Raw genomic sequence first — 19,831 nt, forward strand, 5'->3', positions numbered from 1 at the left:
ACCAGCATCAGGAAACCCTGATTTTCTATAAAAGGCTGAAAACTCTTCCAAAGTTGAAGGAAACTATATACACACACTATAAAAAGCTTTCAGAACCAGAAAAGGAAGTTGCAGTCCTTTCATCATAAGGGAAGGAAGGAAGCTTACTGGAAAAAAGTGTTTTATCATCACTAAATCTCTGAAAGTTTGCTAAAAAAAAAAAAAAGGTCAATCAGAAAAACAAAGCTTACTTCAAAAAAGAGTATTTTAAGATCTGGCTTTGCACAAGTCTACACAGCATTCAGCTGCAGCAAGCTGCAAAATACGTGACAAGGTAAATCAACACAAGAGAAGCACGCTTTACGTTCATATCTGGAAACTTCAGCACACTAAATCACAAATAAATCTGTTTCAATTATTCTGCATTGTAAAGTTTAGGAAAGCTGCACTGGTACTTAATTACATTAAGTAATGTGTTCTGTCATTGCTTTGTTTTTCCTCCACTCAGTCTGCTCCTTTTCTGTATTGATACTTTTAAATTTCACTACATATGCTGTCTTGAGTAGCCCGTTGCAACTTTTCTGGTGTAGAGTCACCCACAAATCTCACTTCTTCATTCTAAAGAAGCACTAGGTACCAAAACTATAAACACACACAAGAGATAGAAAGAAGTCTTTGTTTCTGATAGTGCTTCCTAAAAATGCAATAGACTGCATAAAACTATCTTCTGCTCAATAATGCAGATGGGCAAATAGAAAAAAGATCTTGTAACAGTTACAAAATGTGATGGTCAATGAACAGTTGACTGCATTTCTAATCGCTTATCAAAAGATGATGTTCAAGAGATAGATGAATAAAAATAGTATTTTGTTGGCATCCTTTCAGTTTATTCAGTAGAAAACAGAACCAAAAGAGGTGTTTACTTACATGCAGCTTCATCAACTGATAATTCACTGGCCAGAATCCCACCAATTTTACTAAAAGACGGCATCTGTATGCCATACTTCTCCAGCTCCTTTCGCATGTTGCTGATTTCTTCCTCTGTTCAGGTAGGAAAGAAATCATTAGAACAAAATCTGAATAACTCCATTGTGAATCATCGTATCTAGTGCAATTTTATTTTATTGAAAGCAAATGTGATCAGGGATCCTCAGCAGCTTTTTTCCCCGTTTTGAAAGAAAGTATCTAAGATATGACAAGTATTCTATACAAATTCACTCGCTTCTGCCCTTCAAAAACATGTATTTATTAAAAATAGCACCCTCCCACATATTTAATTAGGAGCTGCTCCGTACAACCCTAAGGGAGGAGAAAGACTGTAATGGAAAATATGTACAATGTTAGCAGATTTACTGCATGAAGGAGTTACGTAGGACATGATTAGATAAGCAGTTCGTTACCTGTGAAGTCTACTTTTCCCAGTAGGTCCTGAATTTGTGGTGCTAATCCTAGTTTGAACAGATATAAACTACAAAGAAGAATAACAAGCATTAGAAAACATTGATGTGTTCATTTTCTATTCAACAGTGTATAACTGCCACTGTGAAGGTTGTCCTTCAACATTTCTCTTTCATGGAGGGCTACAGAACAAATTTGTCTTTTTGCTGTATTTTATGTATAATAGATATTTTTTACTTGCAGTTTCAAAGAAAGATCTGTAAGACATACTGTCATTTTGTCTCAGATCACAGAGGAAGTGTGAACACGTAATTACTTTCCACTGAGGGTTTCTAAAGAAGTTCAAGAGTTAATACGGTCAAGAATAATATATGAATGTACTTTAGCAGAGCTAAAGACCCATAGCTTTGGGTCTATAGTTCTTTTGACTTGAATTCTTATACACTTACAATTAGTAGCTGAAGGCACACAATTTACCGACAGCCTTCTTACTAAGTGTAGAGGAATATGCTCCTAGCCCCTCTCAAGTATATTTCTGTCATGAAGCAATTTGCTTTGGCAGAATGAAGTAAACTCAATGTGAAAGTGCTCTCCAGGAACCAGCATTTTAGATTCCATTTGGCATGAAAAAAAAACCACCCAAACAGCTGTACTTTTAATACTTAGAACTGAGGTGCTATCTGAAAAACAGCTGAGTAAATCACATATTTTCCACAGTATCCTACAAACACTAGGCAGAAACTTATTTAACAAAGACTGGGATTTCTTTTATCAGTGAAACTCAATGAACAAAATAAAGCTTTGCAAATAGTAACCAACTATCAACAGGAAGATTTCAAAGAAGACCGAATTAATGTGTTCCTTCAATAGGATCATTCATTATTCAAATTACTTCATCCACATCTTCACACATTGCAGATGAGCACAGTGGTTTGGCATTTGTTTGCTGGAGGGGACACTTCCCTTTTGTTTCCATTTTTAACTTCTATTTTGTCTAGTAGGATTTAAAATCCAGTATTTGTAGCTGCCATAATTGTTTCAGAGCTCAAAGAACCAGCATTTCATCTTCCATGCTACTGCTCCTCTGCATTGTCACAAGCTGGATGGATACACCAGCACATCTCATACAGACACTTTTGAGCACTGCAGGTCTTCAAATCACTGCCACTTCCATGCTCCCCTTTAAAAGCAGTCTTAAATACAAGGTACTTACAGCAGGATAAAAAAACTACAGCAATGAGCCAGGTTCTTTCTTTACCCTCTGCTGCCAATCTCTTCTTGCAGGCTTATAAAGAGATTCTACTGAAGGCAGGGTTGGAACTTTGGTTAAATGATGGAGATCATATAGATGCACCAGCAGTTGTTGAAATCAGCACAGGGCTGTGCCAGCATTTGGGGGGTAATCCCATTAGGAAGATGTAGAGAAAAAATGAGTGGTACAAACACAAGAGACTCATGTTTTGGCCGTTCCAGAAAGGTCTGGAACAGGCCATGTGTGTTATACTACTTTGCTTAGATAAGATTATTAACCACCAGGTGGTGCTGAAAATTTGCTTGCAGGGAGTTCTGCAGGGAACACGACAACAATTCTGCTCTATATTAAGGTCCAAATTCACTTGAAACAGCTTGCATAATACATTTGTACATATAGTGTAATCTGCAGGGAACCCATATAAAATCAGAGTGGGAGGCTTGGGTTCAGAAGGCTGCATAGGAGGCACTGGGAAGAGGGGGGCACAAGGAAGGAAAGAGAACTTCTCAGGAGAAGCTCCTCACACATCAAATCAGTACAGAGCTATAGTTCTGATTAACCAGAGGCTCCTCAATCTTGTTTAAGCTTAGCTCATGTTTAGCATGCTGTAACAAACAAATCTGAAAATAACTTACACTTTTATAAGCATATACCTGTTATTCTATCCCTTCCTAGGAAAACATACACTTGAATCTGTCCAGCCTCAGAACTAGTTTGCCCAGAATCTACATCTACCTAGCAATATTCTTGTAAAGACAATTTGAAAACTATGTCTTTTAGGGAGCAGGGGAGACAGAAGAGTCAAAATTTGAATCACCACTACTTAGGAACAATCATTAGCATGTATTAACTGAGGGATGTCTATAACTCATTTAGACCAGGACCAAAAAAAATCAGCTTTCTTAAGAAGAACAGTGCAAGAAATGAGACTAATACTTCTGTATTTTTAGGCTGACTTAAGCATTTAGATATCAACATGAAAAAGTAAGAGAGTAACAGTACTTAGCAGGAATCTAGAAACTGTGCTAAGTCACTCCTTCCTGGACAGATCAAGGCTGCTTCTGACAGGGCAAGTTGTTCCACATGCTCTAAGGGCAATGGTCTTCATTGCAGGCTTGAAGCAGAACGTATCTCCAAAATATTTAAACAGTTTTGCTTAGAGTCATTTCCTGTCTCCAGGCCCTCCGTCTGCTCAAAGATCAGTGAAACACAAATAACCGAAGATTTTCATATGAAATGTTAACATTTGGTTCCATTACATAGAGTAAAATCTTTTTCACTCTAATTAGAGAGGCAATTTTAAGCGCTTATGCATACTGATCTTTTCAGGAAATTAACTTAGGAAAAAATCTTAACTGGAGACAGTTTTGGTTCCTTCAAATATGAGACTAAGACAAAATATCCTAGCTGTGTTAAACACCTGCAGCTTCATTGGGAACCTCAAGCTCCCAGTGTTGGGAAAATAACTTGGTAACAGCTAAGCAAGAATAGAAAGTAGGCCAGCCACTCACCTCTCAGACAAAGTGCTTAACTTTTCTAGGTTACAAGCCTTTGAAATTTGAGCATGCGTTCCAAGATGTATTAGAATTTAGCACTTAAGCCCTGTGGTGATTCTTCATGTAGAGATTCCATTCCCATGCAACAGATGGTAAGGGAAAACCCTTGCATGCCATTTCTGTTTCTAGGTGCTGTGTGGCCAGGCCCAAGAACTTTTCGGGGGTCAGTGATACCTGTGCTGGCTACCTGCTGAGGATGCTCCAACAGACCCAGGGAGCAGAGTGGGAGAGAGGCAGGAGCTCAGCATGGAGCTGGGGGCAGGGAACAGCAGGGCAGTGGAAACAGAAACAAAGCTGGATTTCTGTAGCTCAGTGCTGCATCATCAACCCAACTGCAAATGCTGCTGGCCAAGCAGTGCCCTGTCCTCAGTACTGCCATCTCCCAGGCTGTTTCCAGCACATACTAATACTGGAGTTTGAGTTGAGAGATGGTTACAACACTCATTCTAGGAACAGGTCTATAAGTAAACAAAGCTCACCAGTTGTTTCTTTGATTCCTACACCCTGTCATGGCAAAGCATTGTAAGCAAAGCATTGCTGGTCTGTTCCCCTTCAATGTCATATGTCATGTATGTTACATAAATCTATTTCTAAAATAATAGCTTAGAAACAAGGAATTACAGCTTTGTGCTGATATGCAGTGAAGAAAAATTATTCAAACAAGACAGACTTGGCAGGGAATTCAAACAACATAGGCTGCCCTGATGCTAGCATAAATCCTGGGACCGGTCAAGCTAGGGAACAGAAACACATACCAGAGGCCAATCCATTGCAGAATTGAATTTAAGAAGCAAAAAGCTATCAAAGTTGCAAAAACTGGGGAGACCATGAGATGTCAAGGGGCTGGCCTTGTTGTTCGTGCAACATTCAAACCCACAATTGATGAAGCCTTCGCTCTGCAAAGGCACACCTACTGGAACTCACAGTGCTCTCTTACCTTGTGTAAAACATCTGAGCTGGCCATGACACCAGCAGAGGGAATGCAGCACAACCTCCCACCTTGGTGGTGAGCCTTACATTCTGCTGTAGGAAATCACCTCAGGCTTGCAAAAGACATTTCCTGGCAGAAGAGCCAGACCCGTGAGGGCTTAGGCAAGAGCTGCCCCATGCAGTCCTGGGCAGTTAGCATTACAGCAGCCACAGCAATTTCAAGTGGCAACACTTACCAGAGCTAACAAAAATCATACAGCAGAGTAACCGAGTCTGAATTGCTAGGAGAAATAGGATGAACTGCGGTGGTTTGCTGTACTTATTGGCCAAAAGTGCACACAAGAGTGCAGGAGCATGCACGTAATTTCAAGGATTAGACAGTAAAAAAAATTTAGTAACAACATGCACTGAGTGGTTCCTGACCTTCACCCATGGGGCAGCTGATGCGTCATTAGGAAAAAAAAAAGTGAGGTTTCATATATAAGTTACATACTAGACTTGTGGAGGTGTAGTTAAAGTAATGAAAAGGTCTCCGTGCACAGGAAATGAGCTGGGAGAGCCCTGGGAGGGATAGTTGCCTGCCCACACCTCTGGGGTGGCATGCGGCAGATGTTCAGTGCTTCCAGTGAGAAACATTGCAAAGAATTCCTTGCAGAAGGACCAAAAAAAAAAAAAAAAAAAAAAAAAAAGGACTTCACATTTGAAACTGAATTGCTCAGAATTTCCAAAGCTTGGAAAACATTAAATTTCCTATGAATTACTTCATAGCAGTTATTATTTGTTCTGTTTTAGGGCTAGAGGGATGCCAGTTCATTTTCACTCTGGTCAGCATCTCTGTCCCAATGTTATACTAACATTTGGCTAAGGTTTTTTACATTTGTTGGCATGCGTCATTTCAAAATAGATACCAGAACAGAAACCATTTTGTGAAGGTTATTCACAGTGAGTGGGATATTTGCATTAAATTCAGTAGTACTTCATTTTTATTTCGGAAGTCATTTGCCTGAGTTTTCCTTTCATCACTAAAGTTAAGTCAATAAACTTGTAAATTCAGACAGATTGTGACATACTGCTTACACTAATGCTGTTCAAGACTTAGGCACTCAAATTAGTCACTTTAGTTTTTACTTCCATCAGCAATTACCTTAAAGCATGAATGCAATATATCATCCTAGGTATGTTTTTTCTATCGTAGACGTCTGTAGTCTCTGGATAAAAAATCTAAAAAAAAGAAGAATAAAAAACAACCAAAAAATATACAGTTAGAATTCAAGAAAGGTAAAAGGGCAGAATAGCTAAAATAGGCTCCCTGCAGATCACTACCTTGGAATCACAGAAATTCAACTGTTATCTCCATACACTTATGAATAAAATCTCTTTTCACACTATTTTGGCTTTACCCATAGTTTTCATAAGGAAGAGTCTAACAGAGCTTACAAGTTTAATATTAAAATGGAAAGCAAGAAAGATGAGCAGACAGGATTTCAGCAAGACAGTTAGAAAAGGCTCTTTGGCAAAAACTCAGGACATGGGGGTTCTCCTCCTTCAGTCACCAAGAGCTTAGGACACAGTTATTTACTAGGTGGTGTTGGCACACTTTCGCAAAACTTAACAATTTAAAAACATCCAGCACCCCCGGCACCACTAACAGAAAAAAGAACCAAAACGTTCAGATGGAGGAGTGTAAAACAATTTAGCCAAGAAGTCACACTGTGAATTCCAATTCTGGTTCTACTACTGATTTGTTCCCAGCCTTAGTCCCAGTCACAAACCATGGCTCCTGTGTGAAAACAAAAGGAAAGCCTTGGCTATCCATGTGAGCTGGCAGTGTGCCGCAGCTCAGGACTGAGCAGTGCCATGGGCAGCAGAGCAAGACTGAGCTGGTCAGGAGCACAGTGCCCTCCTCATCACTTGCACACTGAGGCTTTGGAAAGGAGACAGGGAAACCTTCTGGCCATAGTGTTCCTCCTCTGCAATAGAAACAAAATCTTTTGAAGGAGAGGGAATCAGCCAGCTGAAGAGGGGACTCAGGCTTGTAAACAAGGCTAAAACACAGTTGACCTAGGAAAGGCATCTCCCCCTTAATCTTCATCATGCATCTGAGGGCAGTAAGAGAAGCTCCTTTCTGTTTACAGGCTCCCACAATGTACTGGCCCCACTCTGCAGTCCTCAGGCAGCCATCTGAACATCTCTGCTGTGCCGGGCCCTGCACCGAGCACCCTGGGGCTGCTCTTCAGGCCTGCAGGTACCAAACCAGCAGGGCAAGTGAAGTGGGTGTTTCTGTACAGCCCTTTCTTAAAAGTATTTCATTCAAAGAAAGACTCACTGGTGCCCAGAAATAGCAGGAGAGAGGGAGATGAGAAGTGCAGACCCGTGAGAAGGGAGGTAAATGTGAAAGGTGACCCAAGAAAGCAGCTGGAGGAAGAGGAGCAATACAGCCACACCAGGACGTACAGGGTCAGCCTGGAAACTGGGCAGAGGCAGAGAAGCTACAACATACGTTAAGAGGAAGAGGCAGCAAGAGACATCAGAGGTAGCAACCAAAAGCAAGAAAGTTTTTCCAGTTTTAACTGTACTACATCCAGGCCCCCACCAAGACTGTGCTGGCAATAAAGCACAGCTAAAACACCACTACTATCCCCCTTTGACTCCCAAGAGAAACAGTTTGAATATTCCCACCCACGGCACTCAGCACCCACAGCACCAAGAACACACTATGCAGCATTACTTTCTCTTCAGATATGTGTCTGAACTAGCCATCCCAGTAGGCTTACCATACATAACAGTTTAGACTTGGGCAGTTGAAAGGAAACATTACTGAGTCACTGCATTGATCCTGCTCCCTCGGTAAAATTTAGATGCTTACCTTAGGCAGACCAATGGACTCCATTGCTCTTAGCCACTGCACAGTGTTATCAGTGTGCCGAAAATGAAGTCCTGATCTCTATGGGAAACACAGGAAGAAGAGATGATAAAAAAGTGCAAATCAAGTTCTCTAACTACTGATTACTTTATTGCTCCCTAATTTTGTATCTTGAAGCAGAGTTTTCCCTCGTTTGTCCCAGAGACCCCAAGCATCATAGCTGTAATCCTTTAGCAGCCTAACACATGAACAGACTCACTACGTCCAACTCATAGAATCATCAAGATTGGGAAAGACCATTAAGATCATTGAATCCAAACATCAGCACACCAGAACCCTACCCACTAATCACATCCCTCAGTGCCACATTCTCCCCTTTCTTGAACAGTTCCAGGAATGGTGACTCCATCAACTCCCTAGGCAGCCTGTTCCAATGCATCACCAGTCAGAGAATAATTTTTTCCTAATATTCAACTCCTGCTTTTATAAAGCATAAGCTTGATTTGAATCCAGCCTTATGGATCTCAAGAGAAGCATTTAAATGTTACTGTGATTTCTAACCATGATTCTGTCAACCACATGAAAGCAGAGCAGCTTAATTTATGAACTTCTAAACAACAAGCAGTGATCACACCTCTAAAACTTAAATGTCTGAGTTTTTCCTGAGCCCTCTACAAATTGAAATAAAGCATTCAGTAGAGGGGTCTGATGCATGTCTGTGTTTCTGTTATTGGTGGTCTTACAGATAATGTAGCAAGCCAAGCTTAATTACTTTGCTTTAGTGGTAAACTTGGTAGCAAAAATAGACACTGATCTAATGAAGGGAATGTCCTTCCATACAAGATGGATAAAATCAGAAATAGTTATCAAGTTTAATTGCTGATTTACTATTTGGCTCCTTTTTTCTAGTAAGGAATAATTGCATGAATAAACCTCCTCTTTCCTGGAGCCAGAAGTATAATTTGTTTGGCTTTAAAAACATTAAGTGTCACTAATACTGTTTTTCCTCTTATAAAATATTTCTAACTTTTCATACTGGCTTCTTAAGTGCTGTACATCTCCCATCTTATCTTGACAGGCTTACAAAAGAGACATGGAAGATGAACTAATCATGCTCATGGATCTTCAAGAGCTAGTCAATGGACAATTTTTTGAAAACAGTAAGTTATTACCTTGTAACGTTCCTGCTTCACATCGTAGATCTTTTTGTCTGACACCAGATTGGGGGCAAAGAATTTTGCAAGCTTGGCAAGATAAACACCATTCCTTAAGCCTTCTTCCAGCTCAGTAGTAGGGGGCAGCTCTTCTTCCAAGCAGACTTCCATCCACCTAGACAAAAACATTATTTAAGAAATATTGTTATCTGCAATTTCAGTGAATTTGATCTGACATCTTTCCCCACAGCCATCATACTTCTCAAATCACTACTCAGCAATCCAAGTGAGTAATGGGAATGAACATACAGACAGAAAGAGAAAATACAAATAATCATGAACAAAGCAGATCAAAACAATTAGAGTCTTATTTGCACCACATGCTAAGGACTGATGAATAACCAAACAACAAGCTTTGAATATGTCCCTCCTAGAATATCTAATTTATTTTATTTTCATACTGCTGTGTAAAGATTATCTGAGTAATCCTAGGCTTTTAAGTAGGTAGTGATTTGTTCTGTAACCAGAAGAAAGCAGAGGGTGCCGTGCATTGCTGGTGCGCCTATTTTAAGGAAGGCTGAAAGTTTATGCTGAACAATGAGAGGGCATCAAAGTCAGCAATGCAAGGCATTGTCTTGGATCCCACTGCCTAGGTGTGCTGAATTCAAGGCAAGCTCAGCATCTTATCAACCTCCTGAACCAGGCAGCAGCCCCTTGCCTCCACTTATGACACACTGTGCCATTGGTGATGGAAGGATCTGAATCTTTCATCGCAACAGCCCATCTAAGCTCTGTCCAGCAAAGTTTTGGCTGAAACATTTGCACTACTCACTGGTAGAAAGGGCTTCTTGATCAACATCTTTCAATGTGAAAAAAAGTTACTTTTTTTTTTTTTTTTTTTTTTTTTAGATTTAAGCATGACACTAAACAGAAAACAGTCAATATATAACCAGTTCAGAAGACTTCAAAAGATGAAATTATTTTATCCTGTACATTTACACTGCATAGTCAAGAGACACTGCTATCAAAGTATTCTGAAAAGGATTACCATCATAAATAGCACACCAGAAGTTTCTTGCATTGGTGGCCTAAGTGTTCTGGCCCCATAATTTTATTCTCATCTCAAGTAGCAAGCATTACAAGAGTCTTAAATCTGTTCTGTTTCTTCCTTTTTTTTTTTTTTTTTTTTCCCCTCTTTAGGAAATCTGTCCTTTTATTTAAAATATATTAGTATTAACATACATGGCAAAGAACATAAATGAAGATATTAGTGTGCCTTACTAGGGCAGGCTTGCCTTATACTGTGCAAGACATCATTACAAATCTAGCATCACATCCACAAGGGTGAGTTCAGAAAACAGAAAGCTGGAATCCAGGCTGAAAATGAGCCAGTTTTTCCTCACTACATCATTTTGTTTCACATTAAAACTCAAGACAAATGACCTATTCCATTACACTTTTGGATTTGTTACAAGACATATGAAAGTTGTTTCAGTGAAGCAGAGACTACCCAAATAGCTCTTCAGGAAACCACCAGCCATAAATCTTGGCAATATCACACAGAGTTGGATGTCACTGGGGAAACTGTAGTATGCAGTGCAAAAGCTGGTTTGGTAAGAAGGATTGTATCACTGAGACACATTTCTGCTCTGTTCTGCATTGCACACTCATGTGTTAAGGCTCTATGCAGAGGATTCCAAAAGTCATCTTTATTAACAATGCTTTATAGAATGAATAAATGTGCACAATAAGGTGAAACACAGAATGGCTTGGGTTGGGAGGTACCTCTAAGGTCATCTAATTCCAACTCCCTGTTGTAGGCCGGGACACCTCCCTCTAGACCAGGTTGCTGAAAGCCCCATCCAGTCTGGCCCCAGGGAGGGGGCACTCCGCAGTCTCACTGGGCAGCCTGTCCCAGTGCATCACCACACTCAAAGTAAAGAATTTCTTCCTAATAACATTATAACATTTGTCTTCTCCAATGTAGGGGAAGGTATTAAAAAGAATATGTATTCTGGTTTGTAGCAAAGGTGGATTTTTTACCTGAACCAGTCTACTATTTCTACATTATTTCCTAAAATACATCTTATGGAAGCATGGCCCAGACAGCAGGAGGAGTGTGCTGAGAAATAAAAGGGAGGTAGTCACCACAGACTAGAGCTGATCCTGTTGTCCACTGAGCCATCTCTAGTGATGGAAACTGTGCAGCCCATAGCAGCACTCTGCACATTTCATCAGATCCTTCACACCACTGACCTCCAATTTTCTTGTCAAGACACAATCCATTACTGTTGATGAGGCAGAGGAAAGGATGCATTTTGGTGGTTTTAGTCTGGATCATAGAGAGTTTGTACAAAAATTATTCCCTGAGCTCTAAGTGAAGTGCTGATACATGGTGGAAGCTGCTCATTCACTTAATTTAAATAATGGGAAGTCTGAAAAAAGAATCTGTTTTGGATTTGTCTCCTGCATGGTGACAAGCCCAAGTCTGGAGCCACCCTTTTTCTGGAGAGTAAGGCTGCCCTCAGCAATTCAGTGAGTGAATGCAACATTAAAAAACAAACAAACACTGAAGACTATATGAGGAAGCAGTGAAAACAGAAAAAACCAGAATCAAAAATACATCTGTCAATCCACCAAGTACAGATAAATATAAGAGTAGTCTTCTCAGAGAGAGAAAGTTAGTCAGTGGGAACAAGGAGGAAGTAGAAAAAGGTAAGTGGAATATGCCTAAGAAAGAAAGAAAGAAAGAACTTATATCCACTTGTAGCTAAAATTCTTTAAACTATATTCATTCTAGAAAAATGCTCTTCCAGGCCAGCAATAAGGCAAACACCCTACAGCTTTTTGAGACACAGTAGTGAAGATAGCTATGATCAAGTTACACATAATACAAGTTTTGTCAGTGTTTGGAAGCTGCAGAACTTATCCACCACAGGAACTGCAGTGAAGCCCTGCAATATACAAACAACACTGAATTTCAATTGTGCTGCTCAATTGTTAGTCTCTGCTTGTGTGTACTGAAATATCTGCAGCACGTATTTCCAGCTGTTGCTACTACAATAGTTTTGTTCTTGGTGTAACAATTCTGTTAAAAAGTATTTGCACTTCTCTACAGAACAAAGTATTACTTCTATGTCTGTGAAATTCTGCTTTTGAAGATGCAGTTTGTGAAGTTTGTGAAAGTTATAATATGATGTGGTACCAACAGCAGGAGTAGGCTGTAGTGAAAAAACAGAACTCCCTCCAACTTCTGTTTTCAAATGAAACAGATAATATCCACCTGGCAATAAGAATTTATAGGTACCTTTGGAGCAATTTATTTTTTCTTTAGACTGAAAAAGAGCCAGCATTGCCTTTGGCTCTCCCACTGTTTTCCTGAGACACAGTACTGCAGCATCAGCATTAGATTTAAAGTCTGTCTCAGGAGTTGTTCCACTAAAAAAACAGAAGAAAGGTTAATACCACGGCTATACCAGAGGAAGTGCCTATAACTCAGCAGTGTGAAACTTGGGAGTGACAGTAGTATAGCTATCAAGAATGTATAGTCCTTTTCTGTAGTAAAAACCCAAAACCCAAGTGTTCTTAACAACCATAAATGGCAAATGCATGCCACGAAAAGATACCTTCATAGTGAATGTGATGCTTGACTTGGCCACTAATTACAGCTACACCCAAATCCCATTCTGCAGTAGAGGAATAAAAGGCAGTGTCAGGAAACAGACTGAAGTGTGCAGTGTTGCCAAAACATGGAGCAGCATCACCAAAAATTAGCTATCATTTAAATTCTCCTGCAATACTAAGCATCCTTGCTTTGTTCTTGTTTTGGTTCCAAACATGTAAACAGATGCTTTCCTGAGAAAAGACATTCTAGATCTTATATAAGTATAAATAACTACACCAGTAAGCAAAGCCAACCATCTTTTAACTTCTTTCCATTCCAGCAGTTGTCATAAATGATTTGTCTTTAAAAAGTTAAAAGAAAGACCTGATCAATGGAAATAGGCCTCCAGAACCATAAATTCAGTATTGCAGAACCAGACAGGAGTGTGTATTGAGGTACAGGAGGTACAGTTTCCATTTGCTCTGCTCAGTTTGGGTTTGTGGGGGTTTTTTCTTTTTCTTTTTTTCCTCTTGGCAGTCTGAGGCAGAGGAGATTCAGCAGTGCATTTCTGGCTAGATAATAATGATTTCTTCTGTGCCAGACCTATGAGCAGTAAACAGCATACTACTCATCAGGAGACTCCAGTCTCCAGATTCAAGCACAGAAAACAGCAGCAGTATAACAAGATCAGACCTGCACTTTAAAAGCAAAAAGAAAAAAAAAATATATTGACTCTCATTCAAGACAAGGGTCAAGGGAACTGGAAGCACTAGTGCTGCACTATGAACTCCACCAGTTATGAAGTTGTCATTGACAATCTGTGTGGTCAGCAAAACACAGGCTGCTGGCTGAGGGACTTGAAATGCTTAAGCTAATGCTCAGCAGAGAATACATTGTACAACCTGCCCAAAACCCATCACATTTGGCACATGCTGGATACAACAACAGAATTTATATTTGCACTATCCTCTCTTGGTTTTGTGCTGCAAGATGTGGATCCAAGGACAGCGGGTTTGCACCTCCTGAGAAGCAGAGGCAGGGCACCAGAGCCAGGCCTCAAAACACCCTATGCTGCTATGAAAAAAAGCATAGTGAAAACAAGGTAAAAACAAGTTAACCATACATTTACTACTTCTCTGGCTCACAACCACAGCCTTTCAACCTGTTCTTGCAACATCTATATCAAAAAGAAGTAAAAGTTTTCCAACAGCGGTTACTTTACAGCCATCTCATTTCACAGGAAGAGCAACAAAGCCACATTATAAGAAGAGGACAAAAAGTAACCACCAGTCCCAAAACAAAATGTTAGACTCCCATATTAAATAAAAATCCCTCCATTTCAGACATTTATCTTGAATAAGGGATTTTATTTGATGATATTTAGAAATATACAGTAGCCTGAACCATGAGTACTGTAACATTTTAAGTGCTATATTATGCTTCTAGTTTCTGAATCTAAACATTTGCTAAGTAATCTCTGCTCTCAATTCTTCACTTACTTTTGTTCCCTACACAGAAAGTGGTAGTTTTTCTGTTATTTATTTTTACTAACAGTCCTCTAAATACTGTTTGCAAAAGATTGCTGAAAGTGGCAGGAGAAAGCTCTGTGCATCTTGTGGCTGAGAAAATTAGCCAACCAGATATCATAGAAAAAGACTGCTTCACAAACAGCTACACACTATTTCCAGAACAAAAACATTCAAAACGTGCAGCGATTCAATGAAAGTCAATACAGACAATTTGAATAGCATCGTAACAAGTACGAGTTTTACCACATAACTTCACTGGCTTGTAGGCTTCCAAGAGATTGCACAGAGCAGTAACAGAGCAGACAGCTAAGAGAACAGCTTTTCTTTTCCAGAGCTTTTCTCACACTGTGGTGCATACAGTCCCAAATCGTGGTCACAGCTGGAAGCTTTGGCTCAAGTAAGAGCTACTGCTCTGTGCTGAGAACTAACCACTGGAGCCAGACATGTTGGTAACATGGTTTAAAACTGAGTCTGTAGATTCCTGTTCCAGTAAGAGTCTCCACTGAGTCTCAGGTTTTATCAGCTCCAGAAATAAACTATGAGAACAGGTGAGTTACTGAAGCATCATGGAGAAGGAAGTCACGATGCAGACTAGTATAGTCACTACATTTATCTTATAGTACATACAACATATAACATGATGCAGCATTACAGGGGATTCTGTGACTCATACAAGATCTCAGAACTTCATCTCAACATGTAAAATGATTATCAAATTCTATACCAAGAGATTTTATATTAAATAATAGTGCTTGGATTTATTGATTTTGCCTACTCCACAAGTCTTTTCCTATCCCCTTATCTCCAACTGCTTTAAGATTTAGCAGCACCACAACTTATTTTTATGATTAGGACATACATTATTTAACCCAGGAGGATACTGACTTCCAGCAAGAGCTACACTGAAAACCATGGAAAACCTGTATATGTGTTTGTTATGTAAACATATTGAAGTAGTATGGATCTCAACTGTGAAGACCTGCATTAAGGTTGCTGCAATATTCATCTCCCTGATCAAAGTCCTCCAGATGAAGGTCATTCAATTTAGATGAGTAGAAACAAGAAACAGTGACAACTTGCTCATGTGGTTTGGCACACTAAAACAGCAGTAAATCATTTCAGCAACATTCTTCCACACCAGATTTCTGCTGCCATAGAAACACCATCATGTTTACAAAATAATCTTGAAGGTGTTATAAAAATCCAGTTCACAAGATGGCAGTGCAGATACTATCTGTTATTATAATCTGGTTTATTTCACAAGACCCTTATGTGGGTTAATCAGTGATTAGAGTCCACAAGGCAACCTGCTGCTCAGGAAACCTGTGCTGGAACCTGTGGTGCAGTGACATGGCCCAAGGGCCAACACAGGCTACTGGGCATTCAGCAGCAGCCAAGTCTTGTTTGCTCAGCAGTTTTAAGGTGAAAAAATCCTTAGAGACTCTCCAGCAAGCAGTCTATAACCTTACAATCCTTCGTGACAATCAGAACAGGCTTTGTTTTGCTGCCTCTTCTGTTTGTAGTGACATTAAGCACTACATATCAGCCACAAACTTGACAACTGCTGTATGAGATAACGCAGCGAGAAGGGCCAACACCAACAAAATCCAGGCTGATGATCACACAGCTGTCTTGTCTTATTGCCCAGCTCCCAGCCCAGCAGCAGGCTGCCAGTGCAGGGTAAACACACTGAAGAGATAGGAAGGGAAAAAGTATCACCAGATGCATTTCTCCAGAGGAAAGCCGAGCTTACTCTTCTTGACCGAAGAAACAGTACTCGAAGGTTACATGACCAAATGAAGTACAAATATTAAGTTGGAGACCAGTCTTGTCCTAAGGACACTATAAGAAGTACATCTCAGACTCTCCTGTTTCATAAAGCTCCAGAGTGCAGTCCTGTTTTAAAGGCAAATTCTGCAACAAGCAACAACACAAATCCACCAGTTGCCCAGTGGCCCCTAGAAGCGTCATTTCAGAGGAATGAGAGACTGAGATCATTTTAACTAAATTTCAGGTGGCACAGACTTAAGCTCCAAAGCAAGTCCCACATGTAAAAACAAAGACTTCATCTCCAGCCCTACAAAGCAAGTGGAGCTTTTATCTGAAAATATGGGGAGACCAACTCAACACATGGGTTTATCTGAACTTGTATTTCACCATTCTGCATAGACAGAATCAGTCCAAACATACAATGTCTGATTAAGAAAAACACTGAGGTCTCAGACTCCAGGACCGTAGTTAAACTTGTATATTGTACTGTCTTAGTACATGCTTTTCCACTTTTTTCCTTGCCTCCTACATTCAATACAGCTGCAGTATGGCAACACACTAATGCACTGTGTCAAAACCAAAACAAGTATGTGTTACTTCACATTTTTCAATTTTAAGATTTTTATTTTTTTTCCTGGCATAACTTAATGGCTACTCAAGCAACTCTCTTGAGGGGAAGAGAAGTGGAATTTTGATTTGCAGCAGAAAGTATGCTTCCTTGGCAAGCCATGAACATGTTATAGGGAGTTACCAACAATGGATGCTTCATAAAACTCTCACATCTACAAGAGACGTTCTAGCTTTAAGAACACAGTTACTTTAAGTCTTTACCAAACTTTTGTGCTCTATCACAATAATTAGTATCTGAATGCACAGAAAAACAGCTGTAGTCTCTACAAAGCATACTATACACTAACGATATTAATGAAGCCTCTCAAGCTGAATCAAAGCTGCCCATAAAGAAACTAGCATTTTTGTTCACCCTCTCTCAAGTTCCAGTGCATCACCATCTGTGCTGTTTATAGCAACTGTCATCGCTTTCCACATGTGGAATGACAGCTAAGGGACCACCAGAATAGCATGACTGTCTTTGTATGCAGTCTGATGTGGCTTCCATGTATTAGCCCATAACAGTACATGCTGCGACCTTTCTTTCCAGACAGGAATGAACACTATGTCTATAATCAACACATTCCTAGGATAGAAAAGTCAACCAGCAAAGTATCTTTGCAGCTTGTTTAGTATGACAGCTTTTATGTTGTACACGTGCTAAAACCAGTCATGCAAATCTGCAGGTAGAGCTGCATATTTATGTGGTGATTGATATATCTGGGTTAGCAGAACTGCCCTCCTGGAAGGGTAGGCTAAAGAACGTGCCTAGTGCTACACATGAGGCAGAGCAGGAAACCTGACTAAAACATGGTAAGATCCAGGGTTATCTCTGGATCAGTTCAACTCCGCTGGTTCTCTCATTCAGATATCAATACTTTACTGTCCACCATCTGACAAACGTTAGTTTGAAAACAACTAGCAGCAAGTATGCAGGTACACAGATCATAAAGAAGACCAAGAAATACAGCTACTAGACATGCAGCTGGGACTTATAAAAAAAGTGCAGGACAGCAGCCAAGTAAGAATTAAGAGACATGGATGAGAGAACAAGATGTTAAAGAAGTGAAAAGACTGAAAGAGTCAGCTTGTGAAAAGCTGAACTGTTGCTAAAAGCATTTATTGTTATGTAAACACTACAAAACAGCAGTAATTAGAGGGAGTTTGCTAAGTTTGATCTTTGTCTCCTGTCAAAAGGAAACACAAGATACAGGAACAGAGTTAAAGCCAGTGCAGTTAGGCATGTACAGCGCCTACTAGTTTTTTTCCATTTTCTTTTTCTCTTGCTTCTGCAAGCAACGCTCTCCTCATCTACCAAGTCAGTGATACATCTGTAAAATGTGTGAAGTGCATACATACAAATCAGGCCTGTATCAAAGGAGAAAGATGTAGGCAGCAAAATAATATTTAAAAACCAAAAAAGAAGAAAAACAAGATATCCATTGTGTTCTATATTGCTAAAAACTAGTAATCTTTCTATAGCAGTGACCAGCATCACAAATAGCAAGAGCAGGCCATATAAGACCATTGTGTTCAGTCACCTAATTTAATTACTAAAGGAAAGTCTATCACAAAAAAAAACCACAAGAAAACAACCAAACAAAACAAACCAAAACTCCCAAGCCACCTGCAGACTGACATTTATTGTCAGAATATAAATTAGAACTGCTGTGGAAAACTTCTGATGCTCCAAGACCATCTCACTATTCCAGTTTCAAAATTATATGGTGTTTTCTGCAGAGGTCTGGGGCAGTTAATACTGATTTACACAGAGTATTGTATCTGAAATTCCTACTCAATATGTAGTCATGAGCTCTTGGTGATGACCTGTCTAAAAATTTTCCAGTGCAAGTCTTTTGAGTACCAGAAGGATAAAATTTTTCAAGCATCTCTAGCATGTCTTCCTAGACAGTATTCACAGTCAGGAATATAAAATAACTTTAAAATACCATTAGGAGTGTGGTTATGGCAAGCTAGTTTAGTTACAAGGGTGTAGAATCTTCCCTCAAAAATATTAATGATATGAATAGAAGACTCTGAAAGCCAAACTGTAGCTTAAAAGCTAGGCAAGAAAAAAGTAACTGGTAGCGTTCAGCAAATTGAAAGCTTAACAGCATGATTAACAATATCTCATACAGTCAATACTTGGTGTACCATCTGGTTACAACACTTCAATTCAAGGGCTTTTAAGATCACCATTTCCAACATTTACACACATGAGGCAATTCTGTCTCCAAGAATGAACACTGTTTTGTCCCTATCAATTACAATAATCACTGTGTGACAAAAATCTACCATCTAAGCCCTAGCATCCAGGCTACTCAAGACCGTAAAAAAGGCGCCAGAAACAACCACAAGCCTAACAGTCACAGACAAGACACCTCACACCAGAAAAAAAAAAAAAAAAAAGCTGTTTTAACACCAGTTAACTCAACAACAGGTTGATCGGGTAGCAAGTCTTGCTTGTAATACCAAGCACCAATCATAAATCCTACTGCTGTGTGAGTTAATGAACCAGTGCAGGAAAAAAACAAAACAACATCAACAAACAAAAAAACCCACACAACTTTTCTTACCCTGGGAAAAAATAAAAAATAAAATCATGTATTTGAATAGGCAAACCAGCTATTAGCATCCACTGCTGCTGTGTAACTGTGGCTGCGGCTCAGTGCAACACGTGAGCGCTTCTGGACACTCAAAAGTCATCACTTTAACAACTAGAGAAGCAAAACAGACAGGTAACTGATCACCACTGACACCCCAAGCCAGTGTTACACATAACAGCTGCTCAATCACAATGACAGTGCTATAGCCATTACCAACCATCCAATTTAAACATGAGATTTGGGATAAGTAGAACACCCTGGCAGGGCAGTATCCATGGAAGGTGCTGGATGTTGAGAACTACCTATATGAATCCTCAGTGTTTTGTACAAAACAGCAACTATAAAACAAAGCACCATTGTTTCCTTTTTCACAAATGACGAAATCAAAACAGAAGAAACGTAAAAACAGATGGGGAACTTGACAAAATTTATAGAGTATTTCCAGCTACTTATGGAGGTATATTCTACAACAATGAGGTTTCTAGAGCCTTTTCAGTCTGTTCATACCCTCTGTGAATCTTTAGGTGCATGAACTCCAGAGAACGATTTGTGCAGCAGCTCCTATAGAACTGGTTTCTCAG

The 19,831-nt window shown here is 39.7% G+C and overlaps 1 protein-coding gene across 4 annotated transcripts in view; it reads right to left on the reverse strand.

Annotated features, from left to right (window-relative positions):
• IQGAP2 (IQ motif containing GTPase activating protein 2) overlaps positions 1-19,831 on the reverse strand; it is a 114,031-nt gene that overhangs the window by 46,155 nt on the left and 48,045 nt on the right. For all 4 annotated transcript variants that reach the window (XM_015848846.2, XM_015848847.2, XM_015848845.2 and 1 more), the window contains exons 3-7: positions 9,151-9,307; positions 7,982-8,059; positions 6,260-6,336; positions 1,380-1,447; positions 907-1,020 (exon numbers count right to left, since the gene is read on the reverse strand). In XM_015848846.2, coding sequence (XP_015704332.1) covers positions 907-1,020; positions 1,380-1,447; positions 6,260-6,336; positions 7,982-8,059; positions 9,151-9,307 — 494 coding nt within the window. The remainder of the gene's footprint in view (positions 1-906; positions 1,021-1,379; positions 1,448-6,259; positions 6,337-7,981; positions 8,060-9,150; positions 9,308-19,831) is intronic.

This window comes from Coturnix japonica, chromosome Z (assembly GCF_001577835.2).
Source record: "Coturnix japonica isolate 7356 chromosome Z, Coturnix japonica 2.1, whole genome shotgun sequence".
Lineage (NCBI taxonomy): Eukaryota > Metazoa > Chordata > Aves > Galliformes > Phasianidae > Coturnix > Coturnix japonica.